At 41.5% G+C, this 12,332-nt stretch overlaps 1 protein-coding gene across 2 annotated transcripts; it reads right to left on the reverse strand.

Annotated features, from left to right (window-relative positions):
* Positions 1 to 2,110: 2,110 nt before the first annotated feature.
* Positions 2,111 to 11,518, reverse strand: Epgn (epithelial mitogen). 2 transcript variants are annotated; one of them, XM_048425411.3, is made up of 5 exons: positions 11,364 to 11,518; positions 10,775 to 10,873; positions 8,001 to 8,121; positions 6,888 to 7,040; positions 2,111 to 5,345 (listed from the first exon to the last, which is right to left on the reverse strand). In XM_048425411.3, exons 1-5 carry the CDS (start codon positions 11,491 to 11,493, stop codon positions 5,210 to 5,212), a joined length of 639 nt encoding a protein of 212 aa, XP_048281368.3. In that variant the 5' UTR covers positions 11,494 to 11,518; the 3' UTR covers positions 2,111 to 5,209. The 2 variants fall into 2 exon arrangements, with proteins under 2 accessions (XP_048281368.3, XP_085547782.2); XM_085691656.2 differs by having other exon boundaries at positions 10,775 to 11,005; positions 11,364 to 11,449.
* Between the last annotated feature and the right edge of the window lie 814 nt (positions 11,519 to 12,332).

Consider the following 12,332-nt stretch of genomic DNA (forward strand, 5'->3'; position numbering starts at 1 on the left):
TTGTCTAGGGTCTCTGGGGTTGTGGATTGTAGACTGATTTTTCTTTGCTTTATGTCTAAAAGTCACTTATGAGAGAGTACATATTATATTTGTCTTTCTGGATCTGGGTTACCTCACTCAATATGTTTTTTTCTAGATCCATCTATTTGTCTGCAAATTTCAAGAGTAATTATTTTTTCACTGCTGAGTAGTACTCCACGGTGTAAATGTACCACTTTTTTTCTTTTTTTACCCATTCTTCAATTGAGAGGCATCAAGGTTATTTCCAGGTTCTGGCTATTACAATGCTGCTATGAACATAGTTGAGCACATGTCCTTGTGGTACGATTGAGCTTCCTTCAGGTATATACCCAAATGTAGTATTTCTGGGTCTTGAGGTAGATAGTTTCCTAGTTTTCTGAGAAATTGCCACACTGATTTCCAAAACAATTGTACAAGTTTTCACTCCCACCAGCAATGGAGGAGTGTTCCCCTTTCTCCACATCCTCTCCAACATAAGCTATCATCAGTGTTTTTGATCTCAGTCATTCTGACAGGTCTAATTTTTGTCTTAACCTGATCCATCAAAATTTACTATTTTCCTCTAAGAGGCAATTTGGAGTAGGGTTAGGGCTGAAGGTAGTGGAAAGGAAGAGGGTTTCTCCTGAATTCTACTGACAACTTGGATGTTGTAATCTGTCCCCAACCCCAGTCAGGCATGCCCAGCGAAGTTAATGCTGGACAATTCTTGTCCACAGACAGCGTAGAATATTCTCAAGTGGCCTTGAGTCCCGAGGACACAGCAAGCAGTATTTATGGTACCCTGTCTCCAGAGTCTGAGCACCCGCCTGGCAGCAGGCTCTTCCCTTCTTTGCTGGCCCCACCCTGAGGCTGGCATGCATATCTGAAGATGACAGTAGGGAATTACTGCGGTCGATCTATGACAAAAGCTATCATGTATATTAGCCAGAAAAGAAAGGTTTTCCTTGGATGTTCACTTGGCTGTCTTTCCAGGTTCACCCAGATGTTAACCTACAACATGAATTTTCTATATGCTGTCGGGAAACATCAAAAAGAGTACGGCGTAGACAGAAGAGATGAAAGTTCTGTGTCCCTGACCACGTTTGCAGTTAGCCGCGTGTCCCTCAGATAAATTAAAGCAATGCTTCCCAAACCTTGTAAGTCCTCACAAATGGCAGCACAAGAACTTCATATTCAATGTGTGTAGCTTAAAAGGTCTGAAGAATGCCATCCTTTCCAGAAAGATCTTTGGCTTAATTAGTCTTTCTTTGGTTTGTTTATTTTTTGTCTTTTGAGACAGTCTAGATAAGTAGTGCAAGCTAGTCTTGAAATTCTGAGAGCCTCCCTCTGCCTCCTAAACGCTTAGGATTACTGTCGTACACCACTAAGCCCGAATTCTCACTAGTGTCTCCCTGAGAATCAGAAACGCTGTTGGCTGTAACTGCATGCCTTTGGTCTTAACTGGATTTCAATCTAGACACCTGTGCTATACGTATTTTATGGCTGCATCTGGGGCATAAAAATGAGAAAGAAAGGCCATGAGGGATTGAGATAAGACTTGACGGGGCCAGGGTATCCTTGTTATCACACAATCACATTCCTATCCCTGATTAGGCATTTCTCTGGAAGTGGCAGGTGTTGCCCGCAACCTTTCCCATTTAGGTTATGTAGAGACATGAAGTCAAATGGCAGCACACAATTTTTAAAACAGGGGTCTTCTCAAGGTTAGGATTCTTAGGTCACTAGGTGCTCAGAGACTCCCACGCCCATCGATTGATTTGAATAATTAATAGACGTATCATCCAGGACTTGAAAGGTGTGCTCTTAGATGCAGTACTGGATAGATCTGGGCCAAAGGTTTGGACGGAAATGTGGACTCACCCAGATTCACAGTGCCAGACGCTGACAAATTCAATTTCAACACTTCCACTGCATCTTGGCAGGTGCTCATGCCTGATGTCACCAGCCAATGATGTAAGCCAGAAAGAGTGGTATTTTGCAAGAGAGATTCTGGTAACCCTTCCCATGAGTGTAGGTTGCTAGCTATCAATATCTGTGTCACACACAGAGAGCATGTAACACTTTGTAACAAAGAAAAGTTACACGGAGGGGAGGAGGTGAAAATTTTTAATTAAAAAAAAGGTTACATGGAGTCTTCTGCATACATGAATTGTCTTTGTGCTCCACATCAACAGCTTAAATTGTCTTTTACTTTCTTATGGCATTTTTTTCCAATTAAATATAATGAAGGGAAATCTTATTGACATCACCAAAACGGACATGTCAAAATTAAAGGGTTAGATACGAACGGTTGCAGGAAATTCTAAAAGATGGATTAATTTATAATATCATCCTATGCAAACATGATTACATTAAAAAGCTAATTTGGGTTACAGGGACAAGTTGTTGTGAATCTCTTTTTGTAAAGTTATTAGCTTGGTCTGGCTGATATTATGAGGTTTGCTCCACCCCCTACATAGTCTAAACTACTATATAATGATGGGCTCATAAATGCAGATGACCTAAGAATGCCGTCTCCAAGAACCGAAAGGCGGACACACGAAGGCGAAACAAGGGAATGAAAGAAGTTGGACTTTTTGGACTGTCTGGTTTTGTCACAGACACCAGAAACCTGCCATCACACAATCCCCCTGTGTAGTTGAAAATGCAGTTCTGAGACAAAGACTTTATTGATTTGCCAGATGTTCCTCCACCGTCATAGGCATGCCAGAGATTCTTCCCTGCAAAAGGAACCTCAGTAGGTACAGGATCACAAGGTCATTTTATACACTAGCCCATGATCAGACAGCTTCCATAAACTGTGCTCTAAGCTGCTGTGTTGTTATGCTGGGCGTGTTTTATATGATTAAAAAATAGTCTGCGGTGAGTGAAGAATATTGAATGTGTATTACTCTTTCGATTAACATTTTGATTTGCTATCCAGAAGTCATAACTGATATTCTAATGTCAGGCTAGTGTGTTTGAAATTGGCAGGCACTTACAGACTGTAAGTGTGTGTGATGTCACCTCTCCAGAGGTACCAGGAATTCCTCTTTTCTCAAGAGGAATAGAAAGCTTTTGTTTAGTTATTTCTGGAAGCATCTGCAAACTGGAGGTTGGCTTCTCTCTTAAGTCATCCAGATATTCACCATTAGAGGTGGGAGGCTACATCTGGAGCCTGGGGAGTAGCTCTGTGCTAAAACACTAGTTTAGTATCCATGAGTCCCAGTGTTCAATCTCCAGGACTGTAATAAAACAACAACAACAATAATAACAACAACAACAAATGCAGATTTAGATGAAACTCTAAACCTTCTGGGCTAGTGATTCCAGAAAGGAAGACCGTTGAATCTCCACATCCTACCATCCCACATCCTCTTAAATGTCCCAGACCCTCTTGGTCTCCATTCTTGTGGCCCAGTGGCAGTTTCCATGTTGAAAAGGACATGCAAATGATTAAGTATTACTTCCTATTTCATTCATTATTTGGAAAAGTCCCAGCTTTTTGATTACTCTTTTATCTGCCCTGCATTCTTCCCTAATGTTATCATTAAGGTTTCTAGTCCCTGAGTGAAAGAGCCAATTAAACAAATTACATTCTGCATCTTCCAAAAAAAAAAAAAGAGGTAGTTCTTAGTTGAAAGTAGGCCTCCAGTATATCTTCCTGGACTCAAAAATCTCCATCCTTTTGAAATGCGCAGGAAGAGGCAGTTTTCTGGGTGGGGCTGCTGGAGTCACTGGGTGGAACTGTCACTCCCCAGCCTTCGGCTTGATGTAAGTTTGCAGATGCAGAAAGTGCTGACACACACACGGCTGCACTGCATTCCTTCTGGAGGAAACACCTTCTCTCAGAGGAAAGCAGGGCGTAGAGCACCTACCTAAAGTGTGGATGGAACGCTACGCCAGTACACGCATCGGGTTTAGGACTAGCTGCTATTGTAAGAATAGTCAAGTATCACTTTCTTTGAATTAATCTCATGATCAAATTGTTCTGTTTCTGAGAAAAAAATAAGTCTGTAGTTCTAGATTAAACACAGAAAGAAAAACAGTCGCTGTTATCACTCTGAAATTTCATTTTGTATTTCCTCTAAAAATAAATTATTATCTTACAAACTGAACATTAAGATACATACTAAGGATGCCACCCACGGGTATTTTGGTATTAGGTTTGGGGCTGATAATGGAAGTGTTGAAGATTATCTCACTTACAGTGCAGATATAGGAGTTGTGGTTTTTTTTCTCTTCCTCTATAGTTCAATTCAGAGCTACATGGGTCTTATAGAAAATGCAACCAAAGCCCAAAGAGAGCAAAAGACGTGTCCAAGACTGGATCATGTGGCAGAAACACAATTCAAATGAAGGATCCTGATGTCTAAATAAGTATTTCTACCATTGTTCCATTTTTACCTAAGCACAAATATGTTATCGATCAAGAATGGTAACATCCCACAAGCTGTTGTTCCTATATTGAGTTCTCTGTTTCCATTCTGGGATCAGTTGGAGGCTTATAGTTGCTTGGTGAGTTCTAGGACTGCAGTTCAGGTGACGGACGCCAGGTGAGCCTTATGGAAGGATGGATGATGAGTAAGAGCACCAGGTGGCCAGTTATCCCAACCCAAGGCTTTATGATCCATACAGCAGGAGCAGTTTTGCCTACTCAGGATTTACTGTCCAGGTGACTTGCCATTCTTGAGAATTCCTTTGCTATTCCAAACTCCGCAAATAAAGTTTGCATACTGTTGTCCCAAGCTGCGTATGATTTATGCTTGCTTGGGTACGCCGTTTCCTTTCAGTGGTTCGGGTTGAATGCATTTTTAGTTCTCTCAGAGAGACATTCCTTGGTTTCATTTAGAAGTTGATACCAAATTTCCTGAAATCCCATGAGGACAGAAGGTTTGAGATCAGGTCCGTTGAGACAGGTGATGTAAACTGTTGTGTACATGAAGAACACAGGCAGGGCGCTACTTTGACTTGATGTGGAGTAAATGATTAAAATGAAAATTCACATTTGAGATGATCAGAAGAATGGAACAAGTCCTCCTACAGTGGCAATGACCACACAATACCAAACCCGAAGTAGCATTGTAAACTTGGCGTCTGCGTAGCTTGTTCACGTAGCTCCCGTGTCACCCGAAGACAGCAAACTTGAGAACCAATGGTCAATTTTATTCTCTTATTGCTTTGTGACCAAACTCCCATTATCTTCAAGCTAGTTTGCCGCACTCTGTATCATCTGAAGATCTCCATCGGAGTCCCCACTGCTTTTGACAAATGACTTGAAGAATTTGCCTTGCTCTGGTCTCCCTCCAGAGCAGATGATGTACGGTGATTTCAGATTTAAACATCTGAAACAGAACATTGGTTTCCATGAGCTTGCTGTCTGTTTTGATCACTATGGATTACACACACACATGCATGTAGCAGTTGCTCTTAGTACTCTTCCTAGATGCCATTTGTCTTCTGGTGGATGCCTCACTCAGTCGCAGGAAGCAACCCATGCACAGTAGCACCCTGCTCAACAGCGTGCTCTGTCAACAGGTTTCTTAAGACCCCAATCACTACTCCACTGTGAGCATCGTGACCCATGATTAACTGATGCGGAATATTAAAGCCAAGACTCACTCCTCCCTGGGATGGGTCAATGATGTCATTTGATTTCTCTCTGTCGCTAGAGAATCAGGCACAGAATGCACTGGAGCTGAAGCCACACCTTTGCTTGGCAGCTTTGGGCTGTGTTGCCTGCTTTCCTTACCTCACTACAGGTTTTGTCTTAGATACCACCCACAACCACACATGCATAACCATCTCCATTTGAGACCCTTCTTCCAGAGAACCTGACTTTCCAGCCCAGCTCTTGGATGCCTACAAATCTCCACTCATTCATTTTCTCCTCCTCTCTTCCTTCTCCTCTTCCTTTTTCTCCTCTTCTGCCTCCTCTTCCCTTTCTTTCTCCTCTTTGCTTTCTTCCTCCTCTTTTTCATTATTATTCTTCATCTCTTTGACAAGAATAAAGCTAATACAACACATATTCAATTCTTTCTGATTAGGCATTTATTAAGCAAAAGACACTTCTAACTTTGGTCATGGAAGTTAGTTGATTTTTAAAAACTGAGAATAGTGAAAGTACCACAAAGGAAATACATTTGCTCTTAATGTGCCTCTCATTAATTTTTGAGTTTTTCTTAGTTGTGTGGATTTGATGACAAATAACTAGCATGTGGAAATTTGAAATACTATGGTACATACATAACTAATTTAAACTTGTTTGCAGATTAAGTTCTTGATATTGGGTTTTTAGCAGCAGACAGTATTGCTAAAGATACATACTCTTGATGGCTATGGAGAAAGTGGCCCATATTTGTCACACATTTTCATTTATTTAATAAGCATGTCTTAAATTTTGTTTTGGATTTTGGAGACAAGATTTCTTTGTGTAGCCAGTCTTGGTTGTTCTGGAACTCTCTCTGTAGACTAGGCTGGCCTTGAACTCACAGAGATCCACTTGCCTCTGCTTTCCGAGCACTGGGATTAATTATGTGCCACCAATGCCTAGCTTTTAACTTCGTTTTTACTCAACAATATGTATGCAGTTTTAGACACTAAATTCGTAATCGTCAGTAAGACATACTTCATTACTGTCTTCTAGAGGCCTGTTGTCCTTCCCACTCAGAACTTTGACTGAGGTAAACACAGATAAGAAGAAAGGAAACTTTAAATTTGCACTGTTCTATTGCATCTGAAGGCAATTTTTACCACTTGTCTGGGTTAATGAAAAGGCACCAAAATGTTACAGAAGGTCTTCTCAGACACACATGTCAACAGTAGGGACTCAGTAAACACTTGTCAAGTGAACACACAACCCATTTAATGCTTTGTCTTTTTCATACCTTTTTCTTACATAGCAATATAAGACGGCAAGGAAAGCACTAATTAGTAATCCAACGGCAATCCCGATTGCAATGTATTTTTCATAAGAATCCACAGCATACGAAGTTAAGGTTAAATGCTCACATCTTTCTCCCGTATAACCGGTAAAGCACCTTTAAAGAGAGAAAAGAATACACCGCCTTAAAGCCTTCAGTGACGGAAGAACAAACAGGTGACAGGCTTCCACAAATTAGAAAAGAGACAACTTTGCAGAGATACGTGGGAGCCAGTCCACTAAAGAAGCAGCCTGAGCTTTACCAGGGTCTTGCCAGTTTGCCTCCACCTATTCCCTCACTGAGCAAGCCAGTGGCTAAAAACAGACCATGGCAGCTCCAGGGCTTCATCTTCTTGAATAGATTTTCTTTCTGTGGGAGTTTGTCTCATTCTGCAACCCTATGAGAGTTCAGAGTCATCTTTGCCTGTTGTTAGAAATGAAGATACTGATTTGATAGTTATAGACCATTAAAGTCAGCATTTCTAGAAAGCTCCAGGTTTCATGCATGCTACAGTCTGGGAACTATAATTTTGAGTAACATGGATAAGTAGTTTAGAGAAAAAGATTTCTTCATTTTTAAATATGAAGACTGCCTGGTCACAATCAGATCAAGCAATATTTTTCCGCATTCTTTTGACATTTCATCATCCTATTCTTTATAATTAATTTTTGATATTATAATAGAATTACCTCCCCATCCCTCTTCTTCCTCTAAGCACCTCCATATTCCAAACAGGAAGAGAGAGCTTGCTGTGACACTGGCTCTCCTAGAAATGGCAGAAGTGACACCCACGAGGTCTCACCAATGTGACTGCTTAAATATGACCAGAACAATGACAATGGCAGCAGACAAACTAATGTGGACTAGGGTTGAGGGAGGACTCAGGATGTCTCCCCTACACAGAGAGCTATAGCTAACTAGGGAATGGGGAGAGCAGGAGAAACAGTCTTCTCCAGGGAAGACATACCGATCGGCTAACGCGCACTGGTCTTATTGGACAAACAGAACAGGGGGAACTGCGTGCTACGTCTGCCACTTTCTTCTGTCTCTAAGACTTGCCGAGTTCTTCGCAGTTACCTGCAAATGGCTTTCTCCAGCTCGTGGTGGAAGGCGCACATCCCATTAATGCAGTAACTGTTATGGTCTTCCAGACAAGGGTGGGAGAACTTCAAAGCTACAGGTTCCTCTATGTAGTCGGCTAAGAAAAGAAGAGACGTTATCAACAGTTCAGTGTGTCCTGCTTTTACAGTACACATTCAATGCATGTATAAAGAGGCTTTTTATTTCAAGAATATTTTAGGCTCTCTGTCCTTTGAAACATTGGTTTTCTTGGAGGTGGGGTGTTCTGCACAAAAGGTTGGGTTCATATCTCTATGCACGCTGTTAATTAATTACAGGATGGAGGTGGATTGGTGACTGCCCCATTCCTTAGAAGCTACATAACAAAGCATTGAGGTGGGTTGGTCGAAAGGTGGCAGCATCGGTTCCAGCTTAGCAGGTAATAGTGAACTATGGTTCCCAGCCAGGTACCTGATGCTAATTAGAAAGAAGGCCTCATTTCACTTTGCATTTCCCCCGCATGGGGAGGGCAGCAGCCAGGGAGGCCTGGATGCGGCTTCGCTCTATAATAAAATAGATGTTTATGCCCTGTCCAGAGGAAAAGACGAGAGCCCCTTTCACTCTTGCACCGACTGCCACGAGGTGCTAATTAGAGGGAACGTTTCCACTGGCTGTCTAGCAAGGGGCTGTTATGACTGATATAAGAAGCCAGACTTCATGTGGGGCTCAGGCAGACACAGACAATGGCAACACCACCACATACTAAGTGACAGCTCTACTGTGTCGTAAAGCAGTGGCAAAGCCACAGAGGTGGCTTCTGAGACAGATTTTTCTTTCTTTTGTTCCAGCACTGCAAAAATAATCATGGTGTGTAGTCTAGTGATCCAAAACCTTCTTCTTGGACACCCGTGTCAGGAAAGGGTGCTCGGAAAATCATCTGTGTTTCAGGGTACCACTGATTCTGGCATGCCAGATGTGACACACACCGCTGCGGTCCCTGGCACTTATGCAGTGGGAGAGACTCTTAGGGACGACTGCATAATTGAATCGTTGCCATATTATGTTGTGCTGAGTGACCATCTCCTCACTCTTAGTCATTAGTCATGCTACACCATGTGTGCATTCCTAAGGAGACCAAGAGGATACTACCCAGGTGTCTTTAGACCAAAAAAAAAAAAAAAAGCTGAAATCATTCCTTTTCATGTGAAAAATACGAAGTGTCTATATCATAGAATACCAACAGGACACCATATCACTTTGCTTTGAAGACACATTCCAGAACTTAAAATTGAAACTCAATTTGCTGACTATAGTATCTTAAGCATAATTTATCACCTTAGGAATTGATTTGGAGACACTGAGAATTTCTCATCTAAGTTGCGCTATGTTTCTCTTAATGTAAGAGTGACCAAGTTCATGTAACCAAATCTAAAGAAGGGTTTTCTAGAAAATATGAAAATTTGAAAGATACCATTTCCAAAGAAAGGGCACTTCAGAGAGACTCATTTTTCCCTTGTGGAGGAGAATATTATTTATAACTTCTTTAAAACATTTATAAGATATGATTCATATTTTAAAGTTAAAAGTAAAAATAAGGGTTATATTGCGGTTACAGAATATCTGCTAAGCATGCATATGGCCTTGGAGTCCATGCCAGCACTGTAACAAAACAAGGGGAAAATACAAGATTTTCCATGGATAAAATAGTGCAAAGGAAAAATATAGCACAATTGCTCCCCTCTTTCCTCATTTCTGTTATCTAAATTGAAGACTTTGTCTGCACTTCATTCTGCTTTATGAGAAGGAAAAGGGGAGGGTGGGTGCTGGAAACATGGCTCTGCCGTCTGCCACTAAAATGAAACCATGTCTTTATATTTTCTACAGTTCAGTTTTATGAATTGAGGCTCAAAAATCAAATGGACAACTTGGGTGTTTAAAAATCATGGGGAAAGGGGGAACAGCTTGATATTACTATCTTTAATATTCAGGAATGAACTATTTGGAATCACCTTCTTTTATTGGCTAGACCCTGAAATCAAGATAAGGAGCTGCCTGTGCCCTGATCACAACCCACAGCCTTTACATCAGGGGACATTGTGAGATCTGTGAGGGAGGCAAAGCCATTCAGACACAGGTCTTAACAGGCAATGAACTTTCCAAGTTCATCTGTGGTTCAAATGGGTTTGCAAGCCCTGTCACAACGCCCAACGCCATGCTCCGCAGCAGCCAGAAGCCTCTGTGATATGCACAGTCAAGGGGAAAGAAAATATGTGACCACCATCAGTAACAAAAACTGGGTGGAAAAGGTTAGGAAATGCTGCCTATGCTAAAATGACAACAGGAAACAGCAAAAAAGACCTTTCCTAAGACGAAGAAAAACACTGCTTCTTGTATCAATAATTTTTGCGGCTGTTAAGCTTGCTGTCAGAGTTCAAAATACAGTGACGCTCCTCAAGAACGGCAAAGTCAAATGCAATTACACTGGATAACCTGGGTCACTGGGAGTCAAGCAGGATCCAAGCAGAACCTGTGCCAGACCTCACATCCAGGAAAGTAGCTGAAGACAGGCAGCTTTTCTCACCCTTGTTTCACTTCCTCCTTTACAAAAAAGTAACCCCTGACTGGCACATCTACCTGTCATTTCAGCTTGGCATCATCTTTCTGTCTTTCCAAACTAGCTAATTATCTAATAAAATGTTGGTTGAAATGTTTCCAGTGTTGTCTCTATTACAATACAACTTTCTGTTAAAGGTTTCAAAGAAGGTGCTAGAAACAGAGTGACAAGGCGATACCTTCTGTGTCGTTAACTGTCCAGTTGCTCCGCGGTGCTGTGGTAGGAGGCATCGTCATGCGTACCTCCGCTTCTTCTTCCGTCAGTGCGGCCGCCATGGCTGTGGTAGGGAAAAGCATCTCTGACCGGTGAGTCTCCGCGGTGCTCAAACAACAGATCCAAAGCGGGTCTGTCTAGGGATTCCCATTTTCTGTTCTGGTTTTAACTCGCTATAGTTGATGGGATCCAGAACCTGACAAGGGCAATTCCAGACTACTTTTTAGCTGTCTCGTTGGCAATATTACAATCACGGAACACTGAAATACATTCATTCTTAGGAGAAAGTCCGTGTGTTTACATGCTGAGTCAATCACCCGCACACGGCTTACTGCAGGGCAGTAGCTGTCCAAATTGCTTAAAGCAATCATTTTAGCCTTCTTAAAATAAACCAAGAGAGAAAAAGAGCATCTATTCCATAAAGACCCGATTAATCCACACATTCCTTGCTCTGATCCTTGCCAGGGGCAACCTCGACTTCAAGGAACTAAATCTTTACATTTTTTTTAGCGTTACAGTAAGGAAAAAAAAAAAACAGAAAGGAAATGACCTACCTTTGAACAGGAGGGAGACTACCATTGCAACCCCCAGAGCCATATCCCGTAGCTGCTGAACTTCTCTCCCTGGTCCTTCTAGACTGAAGGGCGGAGGGTTTTTATTGCGCTCCATGAGTCTTTCTTTCATTTATATTTCATGAAGCGTCATTTGGCAGTTCTTACCAATCCAAAAACTATGTGCTCCTGGCACCAGCCTGAAGCCTGCAGGCACTCGCACACTTGTTTGGGATACCTGAGTGATCTAGAGATACGATCAAGTTTCCTCCTGAAACACTGGTTTCCTGTCACCTGTGGGCATCACCGCGCATGTAAAACAATTTTTAAAACAACAAGAACGAACGCAAGTGCAGAATAGTCCCCACTGGCCCCTGCTGCTGTGAGGTGCACCACGGCTTTCCTTGTAGGCGACAGAGGATTACAACCAAGGTGTCTGCAGACCAGTAGAGAGCATAACCGATGAGAAACTGGAGAAGGCCTCCATTCAATGGAGAGCATTGTTCTCTTTCATCATAGCCACTGGGGGATAAAAAGACTAAGCGTATTTAAAAATATTTTATTAATACGGTTATAAAGAAGAAGAACCGATTTTGTGTAAAAAGAATGTGTAGTATTTCATTTTCGATTTTGTTACTTACCTGTACAACTTATCATGATAAGTTTTGTTAAATAAAATTACTTCTAATACTATAACATTAACATTTATGGCATTCTGGCATTTAATATTTTATGAAGAAATGGGATGGACCGCCAAGTTCCAGGAACAACAGTGTTTAAGTCTGGATGCCCAGATTTAAATAATATTAAAATATTAATAATATTGAAACTACATATGGTGGTAATAGCCATCATAGACCCTTCATTGAGGTAGCCTCTCGTTTGGGGATATCTAATAAATTTCTAGTTTCAATTTCATATAGCACTCAAGGTTTTCTCACTGTTGACACCATAACAATTAAAACGAGATTA

The sequence above is a fragment of the Myodes glareolus genome, chromosome 8 (genome assembly GCF_982192425.1).
Source record: "Myodes glareolus chromosome 8, mMyoGla1.1, whole genome shotgun sequence".
Taxonomy (NCBI): domain Eukaryota; kingdom Metazoa; phylum Chordata; class Mammalia; order Rodentia; family Cricetidae; genus Myodes; species Myodes glareolus.